This window comes from Rhincodon typus, chromosome 10 (assembly GCF_021869965.1).
Source record: "Rhincodon typus isolate 14 chromosome 10, sRhiTyp1.1, whole genome shotgun sequence".
Taxonomy (NCBI): Eukaryota; Metazoa; Chordata; class Chondrichthyes; order Orectolobiformes; family Rhincodontidae; genus Rhincodon; species Rhincodon typus.
In genome coordinates this window covers 33553629-33574390 of record NC_063341.1, presented here as the reverse complement: position 1 = coordinate 33574390, position 20762 = coordinate 33553629, and the positions used below count along the sequence as shown (strand labels likewise).

The following is a 20762-nucleotide window of genomic DNA, read 5'->3' as shown; positions in this document are numbered from 1 at the left end:
GATGCTGCTTGGCCTGCTGTGTTCATCCAGCCCTGCACCTTGTTGTCTCGGATTCTCCAGCATCTGCAGTTCCTACTATCTCTGATTCAATTTTAACCCTCCTCAATTCTCTGTTGTCCAGCTGCAGGATGTCCAACAGCAAGATAATACTGGTGCTGGCTCCTCATCTGTACTCCAATGCAACCAAATATATTCAATTTAAATGCAAAATTCAGTGTATTGGACTCAGTTTCCCAAGTGTTCACATTTTTGTTGGTTTTAACCTGCAACTCCACCCAAACTCATGTTCTCTTCAGGTTAAAACTTCCCCTTTAACTTTGTGCATGACAAGCAGACAAACTCATTCCAATGCTAAATATACAGCATCATGGAGTTTGCTGACCTAAGTTCATATTGAGTAATATCAGCATGGCCTCTTCTGAAACTTCGATTTTGCTATTATGGAGAAATAACATGCAAAGGCCATGGGCATATCGACAGTGAGGGAGGCTAACGGGGTGAAATTCTTCCTAAGATACTACTTTGTACTTTTTCAAAGTCTGTTATATGTGTGAGCTAGAAAAAGCCTGGATTTGTATTATCTGTCTGCAATAACTAATACAGACATATAAAAACAATATGTGCATGCTTGTGATTGTTTACTTATTAATAGAAAAATCAATTATTTCACTTTCAGAATTTTTAGCATTTGATGATTCGACCTTAATTTTTTTTCCCACTTTTGGGAGTAGAGAGTCGGGAAGATTCAAACTCTGTAAACAGACTTGAATGAAATGCCCCAATAGTTAGATTTTTGATCCACGGAGGTAGGAATGAGCAAACGTCCACCCAGGACTATAGAATGAAGTGGGATGCTGCCTGATGCAAAGGTAGGTGGCAGACAGGCTGGCTTCTGTGCTTAAACACCTTGTTTCAGCTATGAGAAAAGAATGAAACAAAAAATCCCTCTGGCCTTCACAACCCTCATACAACTGCCATGTCCTATCCCTGCCAACTCATGCCCTTTACCCACAAACCATGGCTCCTCATCCCCTTAATGCCAGTCTTTGCCCATTTACCCACCACACATGGACCTTACTGGCCCTATGCCAAATTAGTGCAAACTCATGCCAACCCATGACCCCCACCCTTACCCTTCTGCCCTCACAATCTCCTGCCAACTCACCCAGTAACTGTGGGTAGACCTCAGGAATTATGCTGAGATGAAGGAAGGTAAAATTCTTAATGTTTATTGATGAATTCAGCATTCTTTTAAAAATACACTCTCATTAATAAAACCCATTCACTACCTTTAATATGCTGCAACTACTTATTTCCATATTATGACAAGATTTTGTATTCATAGCCCCACTTGGAAGACTTTGTAAGCATTTGGAGATATTAATAAAACTAAACTGACAGGCACCCATTGTGACATAAAAACTGAAAGAACTGTTCTGAGGAAGGCTCACCAGACATGAAACGTTAACTCTGTTTTTTAGATGTTAACTCTGGATGCTGCCAGACCTGCTGAACTTTTCCAGCAACTTTGTTTTTGTACCCATTCTGACATGTTAGGTTGTGAAATTAGTCATGTAGCACAAATTGTGTAACAATAACCCTCAGGCTTAAGTCAACAGACAGAATGAAATAGCAAGAACTGATTTTGCTTTTACATTGCAAAATGCCTTGATGGCTTAACAGTTTTGATGCGATTATCCTATTTGATGCATTTTCATATCAACTTTTAACAATACCAACATGATTGACCTCCCCTAAATATCACCTAATGTCACCTAGAGGACACCCTAACTGTCTCAGTGATTTCTCTGGATTTATCCAAAAAAGGTGCAATAGCTCTCCGAAGAACTCTAGAAACATTAGACCTTTTCCCAACAGGTCGAAGGCCTATAGCTCATTCTACTCATGAAAATTGGATTTGAAGGAAGGCAGCTGCACTTAACATGTGCAGCTGCCTTTATGGACCACAAATAAACCTGCCACCTTTGCCTCTCGCACTACCAGAATAAAAATGGTGAGTGCAGGGTTTCAGGGCAGCTTTTGGAATTAGGGTTCCAGTACTATTATGTCTAAGCCAGTGACTCTATTGTCTCAGATCCTTGTTTCTTTTTTAATTTTACAAAACCTGCAGATTTCGGAGCTTGAATTAAAAGTTTTTTAGAAACACAAGTATTATTTAGGAGAGCCAATTATTGTTAATTGCATGGTACAGGCATGAGCATTGTATGGAGGCTTTATGTTCTGTAATGTTAAGAATTTGCCTGTACACACACACACACACACACACACACACATAAAGTGTAACAGGATAAATATACATTTTAGTGAGATACATTAAAGTAAAAGTTTAAGGCCCAGAATGCATGGGAATATTCAAATTGAATATGAGCTACTTTGGTATTTGGTAAGATTATGGCCGATCCAGTTGCAGTCTCAACTCCACTTTCCTATCTGCTCCATAACATCCTTGTCTTTATCTTGAATAAATTCAATAACCCAGCATTTTGGGGAAGAGAATTTCACAGAACCACAATGTTCTAAGAGAAAAATACTTCTATCTCCACCTTAAAAGGGAAATCTTTTATTCTTAAACTGTATCCCCAGCTCTAGTCTCCTTCAGTAGAGGAAACATTTTCCCAGTATCCAATCTACAAGTTCTGTCAGGATCTCCTGTTTTGATGCAATCACCTCTCATTTTTCTAAACTCCAATGGGTACAAGCCCAACCTGTTCAATCTTTAGTAATGAAATAAAGCCCTTCATCCTAGGAATGAGTCGAATGAACTTTCTTCGAACTGCAGTTAACATAATTATACGCAAGTTCAAATAAGGAAACCCAAACTATACACATCAGAGATAGTAGGAACTGCAGATGCTGGAGAATCTGAGATAACAAGGTGTAGAGCTAGATGAACACAGCAGGCCAAGCAGCATCAGAGGAGCAGGAAGGCTGACGTTTTGGGCCTAGACCCTTCTTCAGAAATGGGGGAGGGGAACGAGGTTCTGAAATAAATAGGGAGAGAGGGGGAGGCGGATAGAAGATGGATAGAGGAGAAGATAGGTGGAGAGGAGACAGACAGGTCAAAGAGGCTGGGATGGAGCCAGTAAAGGTGAGTGGAGGTAGGGAGGAGATCGGTCAGTCCAGGGAGGACATCGGTCAGTCCAGGGAGGACAGACAGGTCAAGGGGGCGGGATGAGGTTGGTAGGTAGGAGATGGGGCTGGGGCTTGAGGTGGGAGGAGGGGATAGGTGGGAGGAAGGACAGGTTAGGGAGGTGGGGACGAGCTCGTCAGCCTTCCTGTTTCTCTGATGCTGCTTGGCCTGCTGTGTTCATCCAGCTCTACACCTATACACATCACTCCAGATGTGGTCTCACCAAGGCCCCGTATAGTTGCAGTAAAACCTCGCTATTTTTATATTCCATTCCCATTGCAATGACCAACATTTCATTTGTCTTTGAATTACTTGCTTACCTATTTGTTAACTTTTTGTGATTCATGTACTGGGACACCCAGATCCCTCCGTGCCACTGGGTTTTGCAAGGTCTCTCTATTTAAATAGTACACTGCCTTTCTATTCTTTCTGTCAAAGTGGACAAAATCACATTTTCCCACATTATCCTCCATCAACCAAATTTCTGGCTACTCACTTAACCTATCTCTCTAGCTTTGTCTTTTTAGATTAGATAGGTCAAGAGAAAAGTAAAGAGAAAGAAATACTTAGATTTACATAGTACTTTTCCTGCACCAGACATACCCAAAGGACTTTATAACCAATGAAGTACTTTTGAAGTGTCATCACATGTTGTAAAGTATGAAATGTAGCAGCAAATTTGCACAATAAGCACCATCAGCTTCTTCTGTGATTTTGATTGATGGATAATATTGACCACACTAGGTTTAACCCCCTTCTTTTCTTCAAAGTAGTTCCATGTCAACTTTTATGTCCACCTGAGCTGTCAGATTGGGTTTTTATTCAACATCTCATTGACAGATGGCTCCTACAATAGTGCAGGTTTCTTTCAGCACCACTTTGGAGCATCAACCTTGATATTGTGCTCAAGGCCTCAGATAGGTCTTCAACCTAGAATCTCAGGATAACAGAGGCAACAGTGCGACAAATTTAGCTAAGGCTGACAATAATGTTAGCATCATTATTAATAAAAACAATATTGTAATACTCAGCTTGTTCTTTTTTTCAAAGCCCAAAGTTTGCAGGAAGACTACATGAGGTAGAGTTCCCAAGATTTTAGGTATTGCAGAAGAGTGAGTGAGAATAAGAGATGATGGAAGGAAGTGTTGAAGTGTTACATAATTCAGCTTTGATTATCTAACAGATTAAGCATCAAGGTATAACATTAATACAAAATACTTCAGGAGTTATGGAATAACAATTCTACTTGGATAGGATATGAGTATGAAATTTCTGATAAAGTGCCTCTGGCTAATGGCAGGAAAGTAAACAAATCACTGCCTTTATTGAGCATTTTTCACCAAAATAATTTAATAACACTTTCTTGTTAATTTTATTTTAGTTTAGCATTCTTGTCCTACTTCTGAAAACAGAAAACAGGATTTATTTCTCAAAGGTTATTTCTAATTCAATACAAACTTAATAATTATTTATTAAAGTTGTACAGATATAAAAAGCAACTAACCTCTCTGGGCAGTTCTGTCAAGAAGTTTTCATCAGCTGCAAAGGTTCGGAGGTTATGTAGATATCCAATGGTGTGAGGAAGAGACTCAAGTTCATTACAACTACAGTCAAACTCCTCCAAGACAGAAAGACTGCAATAGAGAGGAAAACATAAACACCTCTTGCAGTCCAATGTTGGCTGCAAAATCCAATCATTGTTGCATGCAATAGGATAGTGTTTTTGTTTTGGGAACAATTGGCAATCCAAGTTGAACGTAGTACCTTTTTCTTCTCAAGATTCTGTTCAAGTGCATTTGCACATAGCTTAACACAAAATCTTCCATGAATTAGCATAAGCAGGCCAATATTGAGACCATAATTTAAACAAAAAATCTTGGTTTGAAAATATTTTTGACAGTTTTAAGAGTTGTTTTTAGCTTGTCGTGGTTTGACTAATACATTTGAAAAAGGATTTAAAGACAGAAATAAAATAAGTGCATTCGAACATCTAATCTACCACCTCTGAGTAATGCGATTTTAAATAACTGAAAATAACTTAAAACACTGCTAAATATTTACTAGGTAGATTGGGGGTCAACATTTAGTTCTGCTGTGCATTTTTAAAAGTTTAAAAGGTTTTAAGACATACCAATTAATGTCCTTGTGACCCAAAAACTGCTGGTTCTTATAGCCTCCCCAAAGTTCCACAAATGATCAGTGGAAATCCAACAGCGATATATAGACCTTGGCAGCATGGACAGTTTGTGGGTCAGGTTAGCTTCAAGTGCAATTCTTTTTGAACAAGCAATTAAGAAAAATCAAGAAACTTGAATTGCATCATATGTAATTTGGACTTGCAATTCTGTGATCCTTTCACTAGTTTAACCAAGATGGAGTAAACTTTGCTTAAATATAGCGGACAAAAATTATATTTAATTTACTTCCCTTGAATTTAAGTCAAGGTTTTCATAGCACAAGAGAACAAATCTGAAGAATTTGGTACACAATTGTTTACCCTAATTGTTTACAATATTGATGTTGCAAAAGAAAACTTGGAATATGGAAGCCTAGCCATTTTGAATGCTCAATATCATATCCAAGCATTCATTCCCGGCAGATCATCTTAAAAACAGTGGGTATTAGCAATACAGAAAGTGCTGGAAATACTCAGCTGGTCTGGCAGCTTGTGGTAAAAATGTAAACATTCTGAGTGGAAAATTACTCTTCAGAACTGGGCTGAAGAAGTCCTGCTGAAGAGTCAAATTTGTCTTCAAGTATTAAGTCTTTCTCTTTCTACAGATGCTTTTAGACCTGCCGGTCATTTAAAGCATGTTCTGTTTTTATTTCAGATTTCAAACATCTGCAGTATTCTGATTTTATTGTGTATTAGTAAGACATTTGCCCACAGGGCACCACAACAGAGCCTGATCTTGTTCTTATCCACTTACCCTCCAATTGCATTGGGTAAAACATTCAGCTGGTTGTCATCCACCTTCAATGTTGTGAGTTTTTTCAATATTCCTTGTGGGTAGAAGAAACAATAAATCAGTAACTTGTAACTGGCAAATTATTAAGTATTTATGTACTTAATTGCTCTTTCTACCAAATTCATAATCAATTTTATTTATATGTATATATAAACACATAATACATATTTTTGCACTGTGTGTGTATATGTATTTTTATACATCCATAATCCATAAATACACAAAAATTATATCACTCATAAAGCAAACCAAGATGTTTGGATCTTACATTGCCCTTTTACATTGCATGTTGGAATAAGCAAGAAGGGCAGCTACACAGTGGAACTTTGTCTCTCCATGGCCTTTGTCAAACATTCAGTTCCATTGCAGGAGGATCTGCAGTTGAAGCTGTTGTTCTTGGCCTCTGATATGCTTTTTACTACACAAAGATTATTGCACAGATGTGGTTAATGGTCTCTTTCATTGTTGCTATCAGATTTTCCAGAGTGCTTGGCATGCTCTCAAATAAAAGCATAAAACACATTTAATCATTTCTTTAAAAGCTATCTTGAAGTTCCAATTCTTAGGATAAGCATTAAAAACAAGATTTGAGATACTTGTCCTTCAGTATTTTTGCGCACCACTGTTGAAATAAATCGCAGGGCACTTACTATTAGGTGCTGGAGACATAGCAGATATTGCCTTTGATGTTTTCTCATTTGGAGAAACATTAGCATCATAAAAAGAGTGTAGGTTATTTCCAGTGCTCAATAGCCCTTCAGATGTCCTTCCCTCCATCATAAACTTAGAAGTGAGAATGTTCATTGAGTATTGCACAATGTCTGGCAATATTTGGAACTCCTCACATACTTGTGATGTAAACTCTGTGATTTACCTATATTTTAATGTCACTTTCTTTTGAGCTTGAATTTGAACTAGTGGCATGTAGGATTTGCATTGTGTGTCTGAAGGGATTTAATAATTAATTTGTACAGTCATGGTTACTTCTTTGAAAAAAAATTCTGAGAGATGTCTGGAGGCTAATGGGAATTTGTTTACATTGGGACAGTTTAACGAGCAAACAAAGTAAATGGTTGCGCATTAGACTTTAAGTTCAGAAGAGGTTTTTTAATCAGTAGAAACACCCATAGCTTGAAAAAAATTGGTTTTAGTTTGGTAGGTTTTATAGAAGTCTTGCTAAAACTGGGTGTGTAAAATAGCTGCTTCTGAGAAAGGGAGATAGTTTAAAATTATGGAGAAATAGAGTACCTCAGTGTAAGGAATTTGAAAGTTTCAGAAGTTTCTTTATTCATTCACGGGATGGCTAGACAGCATTTATTGTCCATCCCTAATTGCCCAGAGCGCAGTTAAGAGTCAACCACATTGCTGTGGGTCTGGAGTCACATGTAGACCAGACCAGGTAAGGATGGCAGTTTCCTTCCCTAAAGGACGTTAGTGAACCAGATGGATTTTTCCAATAATCAACAATGGATTCACGGTCATTGTTGGATGGTTGATTCCTGACTTTTATTGAATTCAAATTCTACCATCTGCCGTGGCAGGATTCAAACCTGGGTCCCCGGAACATTGTCTGGGTCTCTGGATTAACAGTCCAGCGATAATACCACTAGGCCATCGCCTTCCCTTGGGTAATTAATTAAAACCCTGAAGGGTTATTTGAAGCTGAGAAAAATCGATGCTCAGTTGTATGAATGCTCAAGTAAAGGCAATCAGATTCTCCAAACTGGGAATTGAAGCCATTGTTAAGTCAAACTCTGTGTTTAAGAGTGAAGGGAATTGTCTATGTTGTTGAAGTGTTGTAAATGAGTGCTGTTAGGATTAATTAACAGGATTGTAACTTACTGTGTTTTCCAATCTTTAAACTTGAGTTATTTGTAAATAATTTGGTTTACTTTGATTTTCATTTCTTATGCATAATAAACTTTTGTCTTACTGCTAAAACCAAATCTGGAGCATTGTTGTCTCAGGATAAAACTGGGCACCTGACCATGGCCCATTTCCTGGACTGGTTTGGGAAGTATTGACTTAATGTGTACTTGCCTCTATATATTTCATTCTGGCTTATTTACCTCAAATTTTGACACACAACTGCCTGCTTGCTGCAGATACACTGTGCTTGCCTCACAAGCTGTGGCACACAGGGTACAAGTGTGAGACTGACTCAGCACACTGCCATACACTAAGATGTGCACCTTCTAGACGGAGGATTTCTTAGCAGTAAGGCCAGCTGCCTGTTTCAATGACTGTGCTAATTGGCGCAGGAAGGCAGGGCAGAGATGTTGACAGCATGCAGATAGGCCCTAAGTAAGTGAATGCTAAGAGAAAAAGTGCACAGCCCTAAGATGCACTTAGGTCCAGTCTGTGAGATAAGGGTGTGTCCATGTGTAAAGCATCCCACTGTAGCCTTTCAATGCGAGTTCCTGGTGTGCCTTGCAATGCAAGTCTTATGTCTCTGAGCACACTGTAAGTGAGCAATAGAAGTGCTAGGATGATCATGGCAGGTTGGTAGATGCCAATCCAATGTCAGTGGAGGAAGGAGTGTGCGGCTGGTGTCTGTGACTTGTGTCCTGAGATGTTGCTGCCCAGTGTCCTGCATGAAGTCCATTTGGAGCAGGCAGTGAGCTGAATCCACCAGGTACCCACTCTTGTTTCTTTGTTGAGTTTTCCCAACGTCAAACTTGTTTGTCAATGTTGGTAAAATGGAAATCTGCCTTTTAATGAGGTGAGTTGATGCATTAACAAGGCATTTAATAAACACTAATTTCTGTAAATTAGCATCTTGCCACTGCCTACCAAGAATATTGCCACACAAACAGAAATTGCTGAAAAAGCTCAGCAGGTCTGGCAGCATCTGTGGAGAGAAATCAGAGTTAACATTTCAGGTTGAGTGACCCTTCCTCAGAATCTTACCACGCTGCTTATGAAAAGCATAAAAGATGGAGCAAGCAGGGCTCTTGTAGTGCAGTGGTAGTGCCCCTACCTTTGAACTAGGAGGCCTGGATTCAAATCCTATCAGCTCCAGCAGTGTGCAATAACATTTTTGAACAGGTTAATTAGAAAATATCTAAAAAGGAGCAAGACCATCTCTTTGTCCTGCTGTCTGATTTTATCACACATCTTGGCATAGCCAAGTTGCTTAGGCCTGTTTTAGATTCTGCCCTGTGTCTCAAAGAGCCTAGACAATGTCATCAGTGTAAGTCCATGAGGATGCAGCAGACAGGTAGGTAATATTGGGAGAATGCCTGATGGGCAATATTTGTGTATGACAATATACCTTTTGTATCAGCAATAAAATGGTCTCTGCAGCAAAAATATGTATGTGTATGCAAAGAGTTGAAAGATTGTCTATGTGCTCTGCATGCTGTCTCAATGCAGCAACACCAATGCAAGACTGAATGTGAACCAGCCCTGAAAATAGTGCAAAAGCATCTCATAATCCTTGCTTACAAAAGTGGTATGAAACCAACAGATGGCACTGTTTTAATAAATGTTTCCTTTCAGTTTGTGCACCTCCCAACCAGTTTATATTCTAGACTGGAACTGTAGAATACTCTCACCTCAGAAGGAAGCCATTTGGCCCTTTGTGCCTCTGCAAACTCTCTTCCACTTTGGAAAGTGATCCAATTATCTTCAGAGACAATGACTGAATCCACCTCTGTCTTAGCCAATGCATTCCGAATTTAACCATTTATTGGATAAAAAGAGTTTTCGTCATCGAACTCTTGTTTCTTTTGACAATCACCTTAGATGAGTGTCCTTGGGTTACAGACTCTTCCACCAGTGGGAAGAATTTCTCTTTATCTACTCTGTCCAGACCTCTCATGATTTAGCTTCAGTTTCTACAGTCTATCTGCATAACTATCCTGAAGCCATAATCTTGTGAAATTTTGTTGCACCTGCTGTAATTCCTTTATATTCTTCATACAGTATAGTGCCCAGAACTGGATGCAATTCTCCATTTGAGCCAAACCAATGTTTTATGCAGGTTTATCATGATTTCCTTTCTTTGTACTCAATGTCCCTCTATAAATTTTGGTTCCTTTATGCCATTTCTGAAGGAGCACGTCCCCTTCAATGATTTGTGCATATTTACTCTTCCTGTACCTCATATTGATTTGTACTCTACGTTGTCTCTTCCTGGTAAAATAAAATTAAACAAAGAAAAAAGGGTGCAATGATTTATCTGCCACCTTACAACATTTTGCATTTTCATCTTTACAGCCCACAAAACTTCAAACTTCACTGACATCTGAGTCATTAATTTTTATCAAGAGGAACAAGGGCCCTAACACTTTCTCCTAGGGAACTCCACTAAGTTTTATCTCGTTTGAAAAACATTTGTTAACCATTAATCTCTGACGCCCATCACTTACGAATTTCATTTCCATGCTGCTAATGTCCCTTTATTCCATAAGCTCTAACTATACTGATGAGTCAGTTATGTGTGCTGCTTTATGAAATATCTTTTGGAAATCCATATCATTCACATCTAAAAATGCAAGCAAGTTACTTACATACAATTTACACTTAACAAATTGTGCTGGTTTTCTATAAGTAATTTAATTTTCTTAAATGTCTATTACGTTTGGTCTGAATCATCATTTCCAAAAGCTTCCCTGGTTTGTAATTGCTGGCCTTATCTGAAGGCATTTGATAAAGTGCCACATAAAAGGTTATTGCACAAGACAGTAGGTCACTGTACTGTGGGTAATATATTAGCACAGATTGAGGATTGGTTAACACAGAAGGCAGACAGTAAGTTTTAATGGGTCTTTTACATGTTAGAAAGACAAATAGTGGAGTACCACAAAGAGCAGTCGACAGCCTCGATTATTAGAGTGGGCAGTGTCAATGAATCCAAATTTGCTGAGAATACAAAAATAGATTGGAGGGCGTGTTGTGATGAAGACATACAGAATCTGAAAGTGTTATAGACAGGATGAGTGGGTAAGCAAAATCTTGACAGCTGGAATTTAATGTAGGAAAGTTGTGCACTAGTAGGAAGAAACAAAAGGCTGAATTCTATTTGAATAGAAAGTGCATCACAGAGGTACCTGAGTGTTTTTGTGCATGAAACACAAAGTTACCATGCAGGTGCAGCTAGTAATTGAAATGACAAATGGAATTTTGGCCTTTACTGCTAGCAGGTTGGAGTTTAAAAATAGGGAAGTCTTGTTACAACTGTACAGGGTAGTGCTGAGGCCACATCTGGAGTAGCATCTACAGTTTTGGTCCCTATATTTAAGAAAGGATATATTGGCATTGGAGGCAATTCAAAAGAGATTCACAAGGCTTCCTGGAATGAAGGGGTTGACTTATTGAGAACAGATTAAAAAAAAAGTTAGGGCTTTAATAGATGTATGAAGACTGATCTCTCAAATATAGAAGATTGAGGGGCCTGACAGGGTAGATGTTGAGAAGATATTTTCACCAGTGGATGAATCTCAAACGGGGGTCATTGTTACAAAATAAGGGAACATTCATTTGAAACTGAGATGCAAAGAAATTTATTCTCTCAGACCGTACTGAATACCTTGAATTCTCTATCCCAGAAAATTGTGGAGGCTAGATCACTGAAAACATCAAAAGATAAGGTCGGAAAATGTTTGATATAAAAGAGACTTGAGGGCTATGGCAAGCTTGCATGAAAGAAGAGTTGAGGCCTGAGGCAGATCAGCCATGATCATGTTGAATTGTGGGGCAGGCTGACTGAGCCACTCCTGTTCCTACTCCTTATATTACAGCTTTCTTTGAGTAAGAATGTTTTGAATATTTCCAATTCTCCAGTCCTCTGTCACCATCACTCTATTGAAGCAAGAATGGAAAACCTTCTAAATCGTTACCACTAGTTGGTGACCTGTAGAATATTTCAAACAATGTCATTGTACCTTAAATTATTTCTTAAGTTGAACTAAATAGATTCTGTCCTTGAACCCTCTGGGACAAGCTCTGTCTCCATCATTGTAATATCCTCCTGAATCTAATGTATCCCGTAGAACTCTGACTGATTTTTTTGTCCCTAATGATGAGTGGTGTGTTGACAGTTGCAGCTGTTTCAGTGATATTCAACTTGAAACCACCTTAACATAGTCAGAGAACAAATTTGTTGCCAAACAGAGACCTAGGGGTGCAGGTGCATGGTTCCTTGAAAATGGAGTTGCAGGTAGACAGGGTGATGAAGAAAGTGTTTGATGCGCTTGCCTTCATTGGACAGAACATTGAGTATAGGAGTTGGGATGTCATGTTGCAGCTGTACAGGACACTGGTGAGACCACTTTTGGAATACTGCGTACAATTCTGGTTACCCTTCTATAGGAAGGATGTTGTTAAACCTGAGAGGGTGCAGGAAAAATTTACAAGGATGTTACCAGGACTGGAGGGTTTGAATTATAGGGAGGCTGGGGCTATTTTTCCTGGAGTGGAGGTTGAAAGGTGACTTTAAAGAGATTTATAAAATCATGACAGGCATGGATAGGGCGAATAGCCAAGGTTTTTTTCCTCGGGTGTGGGAGTCCAAAACTAGAGGCCATAGGTTTAAAGTGAGATGGGAAAGATTTAAAAGGGACTTGAGGGATAATTTTTTTTGCAGAAGGTGGTGCGTGCACGGAATGAGCTGCCAGAGCAAGCGGTGGAAGTGGGTACAATTACAACATTTGAAAAGTATCTAGATGGGTATACGAACAGGAAGGGTTTAGAGGGGTACGGACCAAATGCTGGCAAATGGGACGAGGTCGCATTGGGATGTCTGTTTGGAGTGGACGAGTTGGACCAAAGGGACTGTTTCCGTGCCAAATGACTCTATGATTCTTTTTGCCTTTTACTAATCTATGGGTATTTATCTGCTGAACCACTAGGTAAACCTTCAGGGGTTGCTTTAGTGCACTCTTTGAACAATATTTAATGCAGGACTGCCAAATGGAGAGTCAGCAGAGGCCCTCCACCTCTTCATTTGAGGAAGGAATTAAGTTATTCTTAGAGCACTTAAATGGACAGTGGTGGGCCTTTCCTGGATTCAAGGACCATAGAAGTAGAAATCCCACTGGGCGAGGCAGTGGTAGCTGCCAGAGAGAAATCTAGGTTACTGAGGGATCCAGGTCACAGCTGATTGAGGGCAGGATATTTTTGGATTCGGGTACCTATGGGAGGGCTGGCTCTGAGCAAGCTCCTTCTTCCCAATGCTGGATTCCTCGAACACACCCTTCGCAGGATATTTTGCTTCTGACAGGATGACTAGCCTACTCATTGCTGGCTGAACAAAAGCAGCAGCACGATGAAGCCCTTAAGTGTGCATTCAGTGCCCATTGGCACTTGGCAGGAACTCCTCCTCACTCAGTTAAATGGCCCCACCTCAGGTCACCTGATGGGTGGGCACTAAATTCTGCCTTTCAATTCAAGCTGCACTACTAAAAATACATACCTGAGTTAATTCATGCCATTTTGCCATAACTCAGATGCACAAAGTCTTATATTACTTAACGTCCTTTCAAAATCATCCACCAATATTTTGAACTATAAGTTGTACCTGCATTATTAGTCATTCTCTATTCCTTCTCTTTTTTTTTTAGGAGAACAGTCATGGTTAAATTAATAAAAAGAAAATGGTAACATTGTTCCTACCTATGGTGTCGGGCAGCTGTTGCAGCAGATTGGATGAAAGCAGGAGGTCCTCCAGGCCTTCGCATCCAGAAATATCTGACTCAATCGTTTCTATTCTATTCTTTGACATATCCAAGTATGTCAGATGTTTCAACTTTGCTAGAGGCTGAGAAAGTTAAAAAAAAAATCAATATATAATATGTTTAATTATTTTTCATTATATTCTCCCCTTTCTTTCCCATCTTTGTAAAGACTCAATTTTCCGGTATCTGGATCCTAGCTTCCGGTACCTCAAACAAATGCCAATATTTGAATATGCACTTAGACAGCAAATACCAATATGTTATACTTAACACTACGCATGCATGAAGCATGCCATTGTATAGTGTGAGCTATTTGGCTGTCTAGCTCAATGACACTGAGGCTATTTACAGAATTTTTGCTGCTCTTTCTCCTGTTTCTAAACGGTTGAGACTTTAGCTTATTCGATACACTGCTGCCTGCATCCTACATTGAATCAAATTTCACTCACACCTCATTCCAGTTCTTGTTGAACAATACTAATAACATCACACTTAAGGAATATCATTGGTACTTCAAAATTTCAAAGGTATGGTTAGCCGACCTGTTCAGACGTGTTAGGACACACCTCTGGAGAGTGGGAGTTGAACCTAGGCCTTCTGGGTCAGGAACATTACCAGGTGGCACACGAGTCCCCTCCCTCAGGGGAAACTGGAACTAATTGTACTGTTCCTAGGGCTGTCCTGAATGGAACTAGCAAAACTGTCACTAACCTGGGATAATTTCTACAACGTTCTGAATTGTTTGTTTGATGTTTAGCATAATCTGATCAGTTTTTCTTTGTCCATAATTGATTTTATAGTAATTGGTTGCTAATTGTATTTAGGTGCTGGACATTTACTGGGCCACCTGCTCCAGAGGTGAGTAATAACATCTCTGAATAGGTTGATTGGAAAATACTGACAGTGCTGTTCCCCAGGGGTCACTAATGCACTAAGGGGCTCTTGTGACATGGTAGTAGTGTCTCTACCTCTGAGCCAGGACACCCAGGTTCAAGTCCCATCTGCTCCAGAAGTGTTACATTACATATCTGATCTGGTTGATTAAAAATATCTATAATTTGCTCCACCACAAACACATGACAAGATGATGAACATATCCAGCTCTAGAAATGTATAATAACATGCCAGAGTAGGTTGATTAAAAATATCTGTGTTATAGATATATGGCTCAAAGTTAGGGCTCTTGTGGTCACCAGTAGTTTCCTACCTCTGGGCTTGGAGGTCCAGCTTCAAGTCCCACCTACTGTGGAGGTGTGTCATAACATGTTGACTTAAATTAAACTAATTATAAATTTAAAAGAGTCCTTGTTGATTTGAAGTACATGATGAGCTTTATATGTCTTTAAATAAAAACATGTAGGATCAGTAATCCAGAACCCTGAGAAGGGATAGATTTAAAATGGACCTGACGGGCAAAGGGTGACGCATATATGGAACGAGCAGTCAGAGGGAGTGGTTCAGGTGGGTTTAATTCTAACATTTAAAAAAACATTTGAACAAATACATGAATAGGAAACGTTTGGAGGAAAATGGGACAAATGCAGGAAAATGGGATTAGTTCAGTTTAGGCAACCTGATCTGCATGGACAAGTTGGACTGAAGGGTCTGTTTCCATCCTGTATGACTCTATGACCCAGTTAATGTTCTGGGACACGGGTTCAAATGTCATTATGCCTTATGATAATAATAACTGGATTCAATAAAAATGTCGAATGTGGCAACATGATTGTTGATTGCTCTAAACCCCATCTGTTTCATTAATGACCTTAAGGGAAGGAAATTTGCCACCCATGACTGGTCTGATCTACATGTGACTCGAGGTCCACAATAATGTGATTGACTGTTAACTGCCTTTAGGGCAATTAGGGATGGGCAATAAAGAGGTGCCCAACTAGTGACATCCTCGTCCCTTAACAAATAAAACAAAAAGATTCCCACCTGACTGTTGACCATCTAGCTTCGCTTCCTGGTTCCCATGTCAGCCAATTAGTTGAATGGTTCTTTAGCCTCAGCTACTGTATCTCCCCTTGAAATCTGCAGGATTTACCCATTTCCACAAAAAATAACCTCTTGACTTCTCTGTCCATACATACACTATTGCATCTTCAACTTTCCTTTGCTCTCCAGTTCCCTTTTAATGTGTTGTATCTCCCAAATACATATCCATCTTTCCGGGAACAAAATGTTTGAACCCCTCCAATCAAGAGTCTAAGTCTATCACAGTACTGAAATGTCTCTTAACAGAATCACATGTGACATGTCAATGTTTGATTATCATACATTGTCTTTCCTGACCTCTCTTCAGCCTTTGATACTGTTGACCACATCATCAGCCCCCAACATCTCTCCGGCCTTGTCTACTGCATGGGACTGCTCTGGCCTAATTCCATTCTTATTTGTCAAATTACAAACATTGGAACATAGAAAATAGGAGCAGGTGTAAAGCATCTAGTCCTCCCTGCCTGCCCTGCCATTCAATATGATCATGGCTGAACATCCAACATTCTGGTCCTACCATTTCCCCATATCCTTTGATCCCTTTAGCCCCAAAAACTAGAGTCATAAAGTCATAGTGATGTACAGCATGGAAACAGACCCTTCGGTCCAACTTGTCCATGCCGACCAGATTTCCTAAATAAATCTAGTTCAATTTGCCAGCATTTGGCCCTATCTCTCTAAACCCTTCCTATTCATATACTCATCCAAATGCCTTTTAAATGTTGTAATTGTACCAGCCTCCAGGACTTCCTCTAACAGCTCATTCCACACATGCATCACTTTCTGCATGAAAATGTTGCCCCTTAAATCCACTTTAAATCATTCTCCCCTCACATTAAATCTCTGTCCTCTAGTTTTGGACTCCCCCAAACTGGGGAAAAGACCTTGTCTATATACACTATCCATGCCCCTCATGATTTTATAAACCTCTATAAGGTCACCCCTTAGCCTCTCATGCTCCAGGGAAAACAGCCCCAGTCTATTTAGCCTCTCCCTATAGCTCAAACCCTCCAACCTTGGCAACATCCTTGTAAATCTTTTCTGAACCCTTTCAAGTTTCACAACATTCCTTCCTATAGGAGGGAGACCATAATTGCATGCAGTATTCTAACAGTGGCCTAACCAATGTCCTGTACAGCCACAACATGACCTCCCAACTCCTATACTCAATGCACTGACCAATGAAGGAACACATACAAAACACTTTCTTCAGTGTCCTATCTAGCTGTGACTCCACTTTCAAGGAACTATGAACCTACACTCCAAGGTGTCTTTGTTCAGCAACACTCCCCAGGACCTTACAATTAAGTGTATAACTCCTGCCCTGATTTGCCTTTCCAAAATGCAGCACCTCTCATTTATCACATAAATTAACCTCCAACCGGCACTCTTCAGCCATTGGCCCATCTGATCAAGATCTCATTGTCCTCTGAGGTAACCTTTGCTGTTCACTACACCTTCAGTTTTGGTGTCATCTGCAAAATTAGTGACCTCCTATGTTCACATCCAAATCATTTATATAAATGATGAAAAGCAGTGGACCCAGCACCGATCCTTGTGGCACACCGCTGGTCATAGGTCTTCAGTCTGAAAAGCAACCCTCCACTACCAGCCTCTGTCTTCTACCTTTGAGCCAGTTCTGTATCCAAGTAGCTAGTTCTCCCTCTGTTCCATGTGATTTAACCTTGCAAACAGTCTACCATGCGGAATCTTGTTGAAGGTCTTACAGAAGTCCATATAGATCACATCCACTGCTCTGCCTCCTCAATCCTCTTTGTTACATCTTCAAAAAACTCAATCAAGTTAGTGAGATACGATTTCCATGCACAAAGCCATGTTGATTATCCCTAATCAGTCCTTGCCTTTCCAAATACATGTAAATCTTGACCCTCAGGATTCTCTCCAACAACTTGCCTACCACCAATCTCAGGCTCACTGGTATATAGTTCTCTGGCTTTTCCTTAACACCTTTCTCACAACGTTGGTCAACCTCCAGTCTTCCGCCACCTCACCTGTGGCGAACTATATTGAACTTAAAAACATCCTATGTTTTGCCTCAACCACTTTCTGTGGCAGAAAATTCCACAAGCTGACGCACTCTGATGAAGAAATTTCTCCTCATCTCAGTCCTAAACAGCTTACCTCATATCCTTAGACTGTCATCCCTTATTCTGGACTCCCCAGTCATCGGGAACCAACTTCCTGTGTTCACCGTGTCTAGTCCTGTTAGAATTTTATAGGTGTCTATGAGATAGCCCATCATTCTTCTAGACCCCAGTGAATACAGTCCTAACCGGTGTAGTCTCTCTTCGTATGTCAGTCCGGCCTTCGCAAAACAAAACCAGAAGTTGCTGGAAAAGCTCAGCAGGTCTGGCAGCATCTATCAAGAAAGAAATCAGAGCTAACGTTTCAGGTCCAGTGACTCTTCCTCAGAACACCGCACATGAAACGTTAACTCTTATTTTCACAGATGCTGCAAGACCTGCTAGGCTTTTCCAGCAACTTCTGTTGTTGTTCCTGATTTACAGCATCCGCAGTTCTTTCAGTTTTTATTCTGCCTTCCCAAAAATCAGTCTGGCAAACCTATGTTGCACGTCCACAGCGAAACATCTTTTCTCTGAAAAGGAGGCCAAAAATACACACAATGCTTCAGGTGTGACCTCACCTAGGCACTATACAATTGTAACTAGACATCCCTGCTTCTGCACTCAAATTCCCTTGCTATGATGGCCAGCATAACATTTGCCTTCTTCATCGTCTGCTGCAGCTGCAGCTGCAGCCTTAATTTCATCCATTGATATTTAAGGATACCCAGGTTTTGCTGCACACCCTCTTTCATAACTTATTGCCAATCAGATAATAATCTGACTTCCTGTTTCTGCTAAAAAAGTGGATTGCCTGACATTTATCCACATTATAATTCATGTACCATGCATCTGCCTACTCAGGCAACTTGTCCAAATCATACTGAAGCATCTATGCATCCTCCTCACAGCTTCCCTCCCATCCAGCTTTGTGTTTTCTGAAGACTTGGAAATACTACATTTGGTAATATATATATTGTGAATAGCTGGGATCTATTCCATGTACTCCCCCACAAGTCACTGCCTTCCACTCAGGAAAAGATCTATTTATTCCTATCTCTATCTCTATCTGTTCTCTATCTGTGTCAGTACACTACTCCAATCACATGCGCTTTAATTTAGCCAGGGAGTGACTTCTAATGGCCTCTCTTCATGGTCTTACATTGGTAACTCTGGTGTTTCCCTCTGTGTCCCTCTCCTAAGGATCTATCCTTGCCCCCTTCCTCTTCCTATTACTCATCTATCTGTTGTCCCTTTGTGACAACATCTGGAAACACAGGCAGTATTTAATGGAGGTGAAGAGGCTCTTGCCTGCCAGGTGGAGAGCTGGTGAGAGCTCTGCCTCATCTCTTTTCAAAAAAGTCCAATGAATTAAGTGCCAAGCAGTTTTCCTGGCATTTCCTGTAAGAACATAATGACCTTTAAGAAATAATTTTTTTAGGGTAGTACAGAACTTTCATCAAATTAATTGGAACATCAGGAATGTGTTCTCTCTGGAAATGGATACACAATTCTAAGCCATCAGAGACCAGGGCAAGATGGAGGTAAAAGTCAAAGATTGTACTACCAGATCTGCGATCACTAGGCTCCACAGATATTCCTGACTTGACCTTAGGGAGTCCTGTGGCTCCATGTATTCCTTTATGCAAGTGTTTGGAAAAAGGTCATTATACAACCTCCTGCACAGTGACAATCCAAATGCTGACATTCAGCTGGATGGTGGATAGGGTGTGGGGATGATCATCCAGGCACCTTGGCTACCCATTCTGTATTCATTATTGGGAAAAATTCAAACAAGTGATTAACAAATAAACTATGTTAACATGTACTTGGAGATAGGGCAATCCTCATCTTCAGATAGAAGATGGACAAAGGAAGATGCAGGAAGACTGGAATAAGAGTTCTCAGCACTTTGGCTGGACAGCGGAAATGCTGCCATCACAAGTTACCAATATCAACATGCTTAGTGCCAACTATTTGTTCATCCTCTGGTATCAGTGAAATGTTTTCAACTGTGATAGCTTGTGGACTTTTCCTATCTGTCTGTCTGGCTATGGTATTATATCTAAACTCTTGCTTTGTAATAGCCTTAAGAAACAACTTTAAATGACAATATGGACTCTTTGTCACTAGTCTTTCCTGAAGGTGATTGGGTGCTTCCCAAATCTAAAACCTTATTTTTCACTGTCTGACTCTGCACTTGTTTCAGGTCATCTCTTGATAACCCTCATTGTTATTTCTAGACTTGATGTTTTTAACTTCTTCAAGATGAGCTTCCCACTTTCTGACTTCTGTGAACCTCAGTCATTCAAAGGTCTGTTGTACGTACACAAATACCATCCGTCAATCAGTCAAATGCTCATTGATCTACATTTGTATCTAATAAGATGTGTCTTAACTTTGAAATTCTTCTCCTTGTTTCAAATCCCTCCCTGGTCTTGACCTTCCCCATCATAACTCTACGACCTCTGTAATCTTCTGAACGACAACCCTCTGAGAGTCCTACATTTCTCCAATTCTGATCTCTTGAGCATCCCTGATCTTAATAACTTTACAATTAGCACTCATGTCTTCACAGTAGTTAAGGCTCCAATCTTTATATTTCTTTCTTAAACATCTCAGGTCCTCTTTTATCCTTCCTTCTTTACAATGTTCTTTAATACCTACCTCCTTGATCAATCAATTGCCATCTGCCCTCATATCTCCTAATGTGGCTTATCATCAAATTGTATTCAATAATAGTTTCAGAGATAGCAGGAACTGCAGATGCTGGAGAATCTGAGATAACAAGGTGTAGAGTTGGATGAACACAGCAGGCCATGCAGCATCAGAGGAGCAGGAAGGCTGACGTTTCAGGCCTAGACCCTTCTTCAGAAACCCT

The 20762-nt window shown here is 40.0% G+C and overlaps 1 protein-coding gene across 1 annotated transcript in view; it reads right to left on the bottom strand.

The window, feature by feature from the left end:
- The window catches only part of lrrc7 (leucine rich repeat containing 7), a 256311-nt gene that overhangs the window by 119752 nt on the left and 115797 nt on the right, over positions 1-20762 (bottom strand). Inside the window, 3 exon segments of the mRNA XM_048602082.1 lie at positions 4656-4785; positions 6082-6154; positions 13738-13882. Coding sequence (XP_048458039.1) covers positions 4656-4785; positions 6082-6154; positions 13738-13882 — 348 coding nt within the window.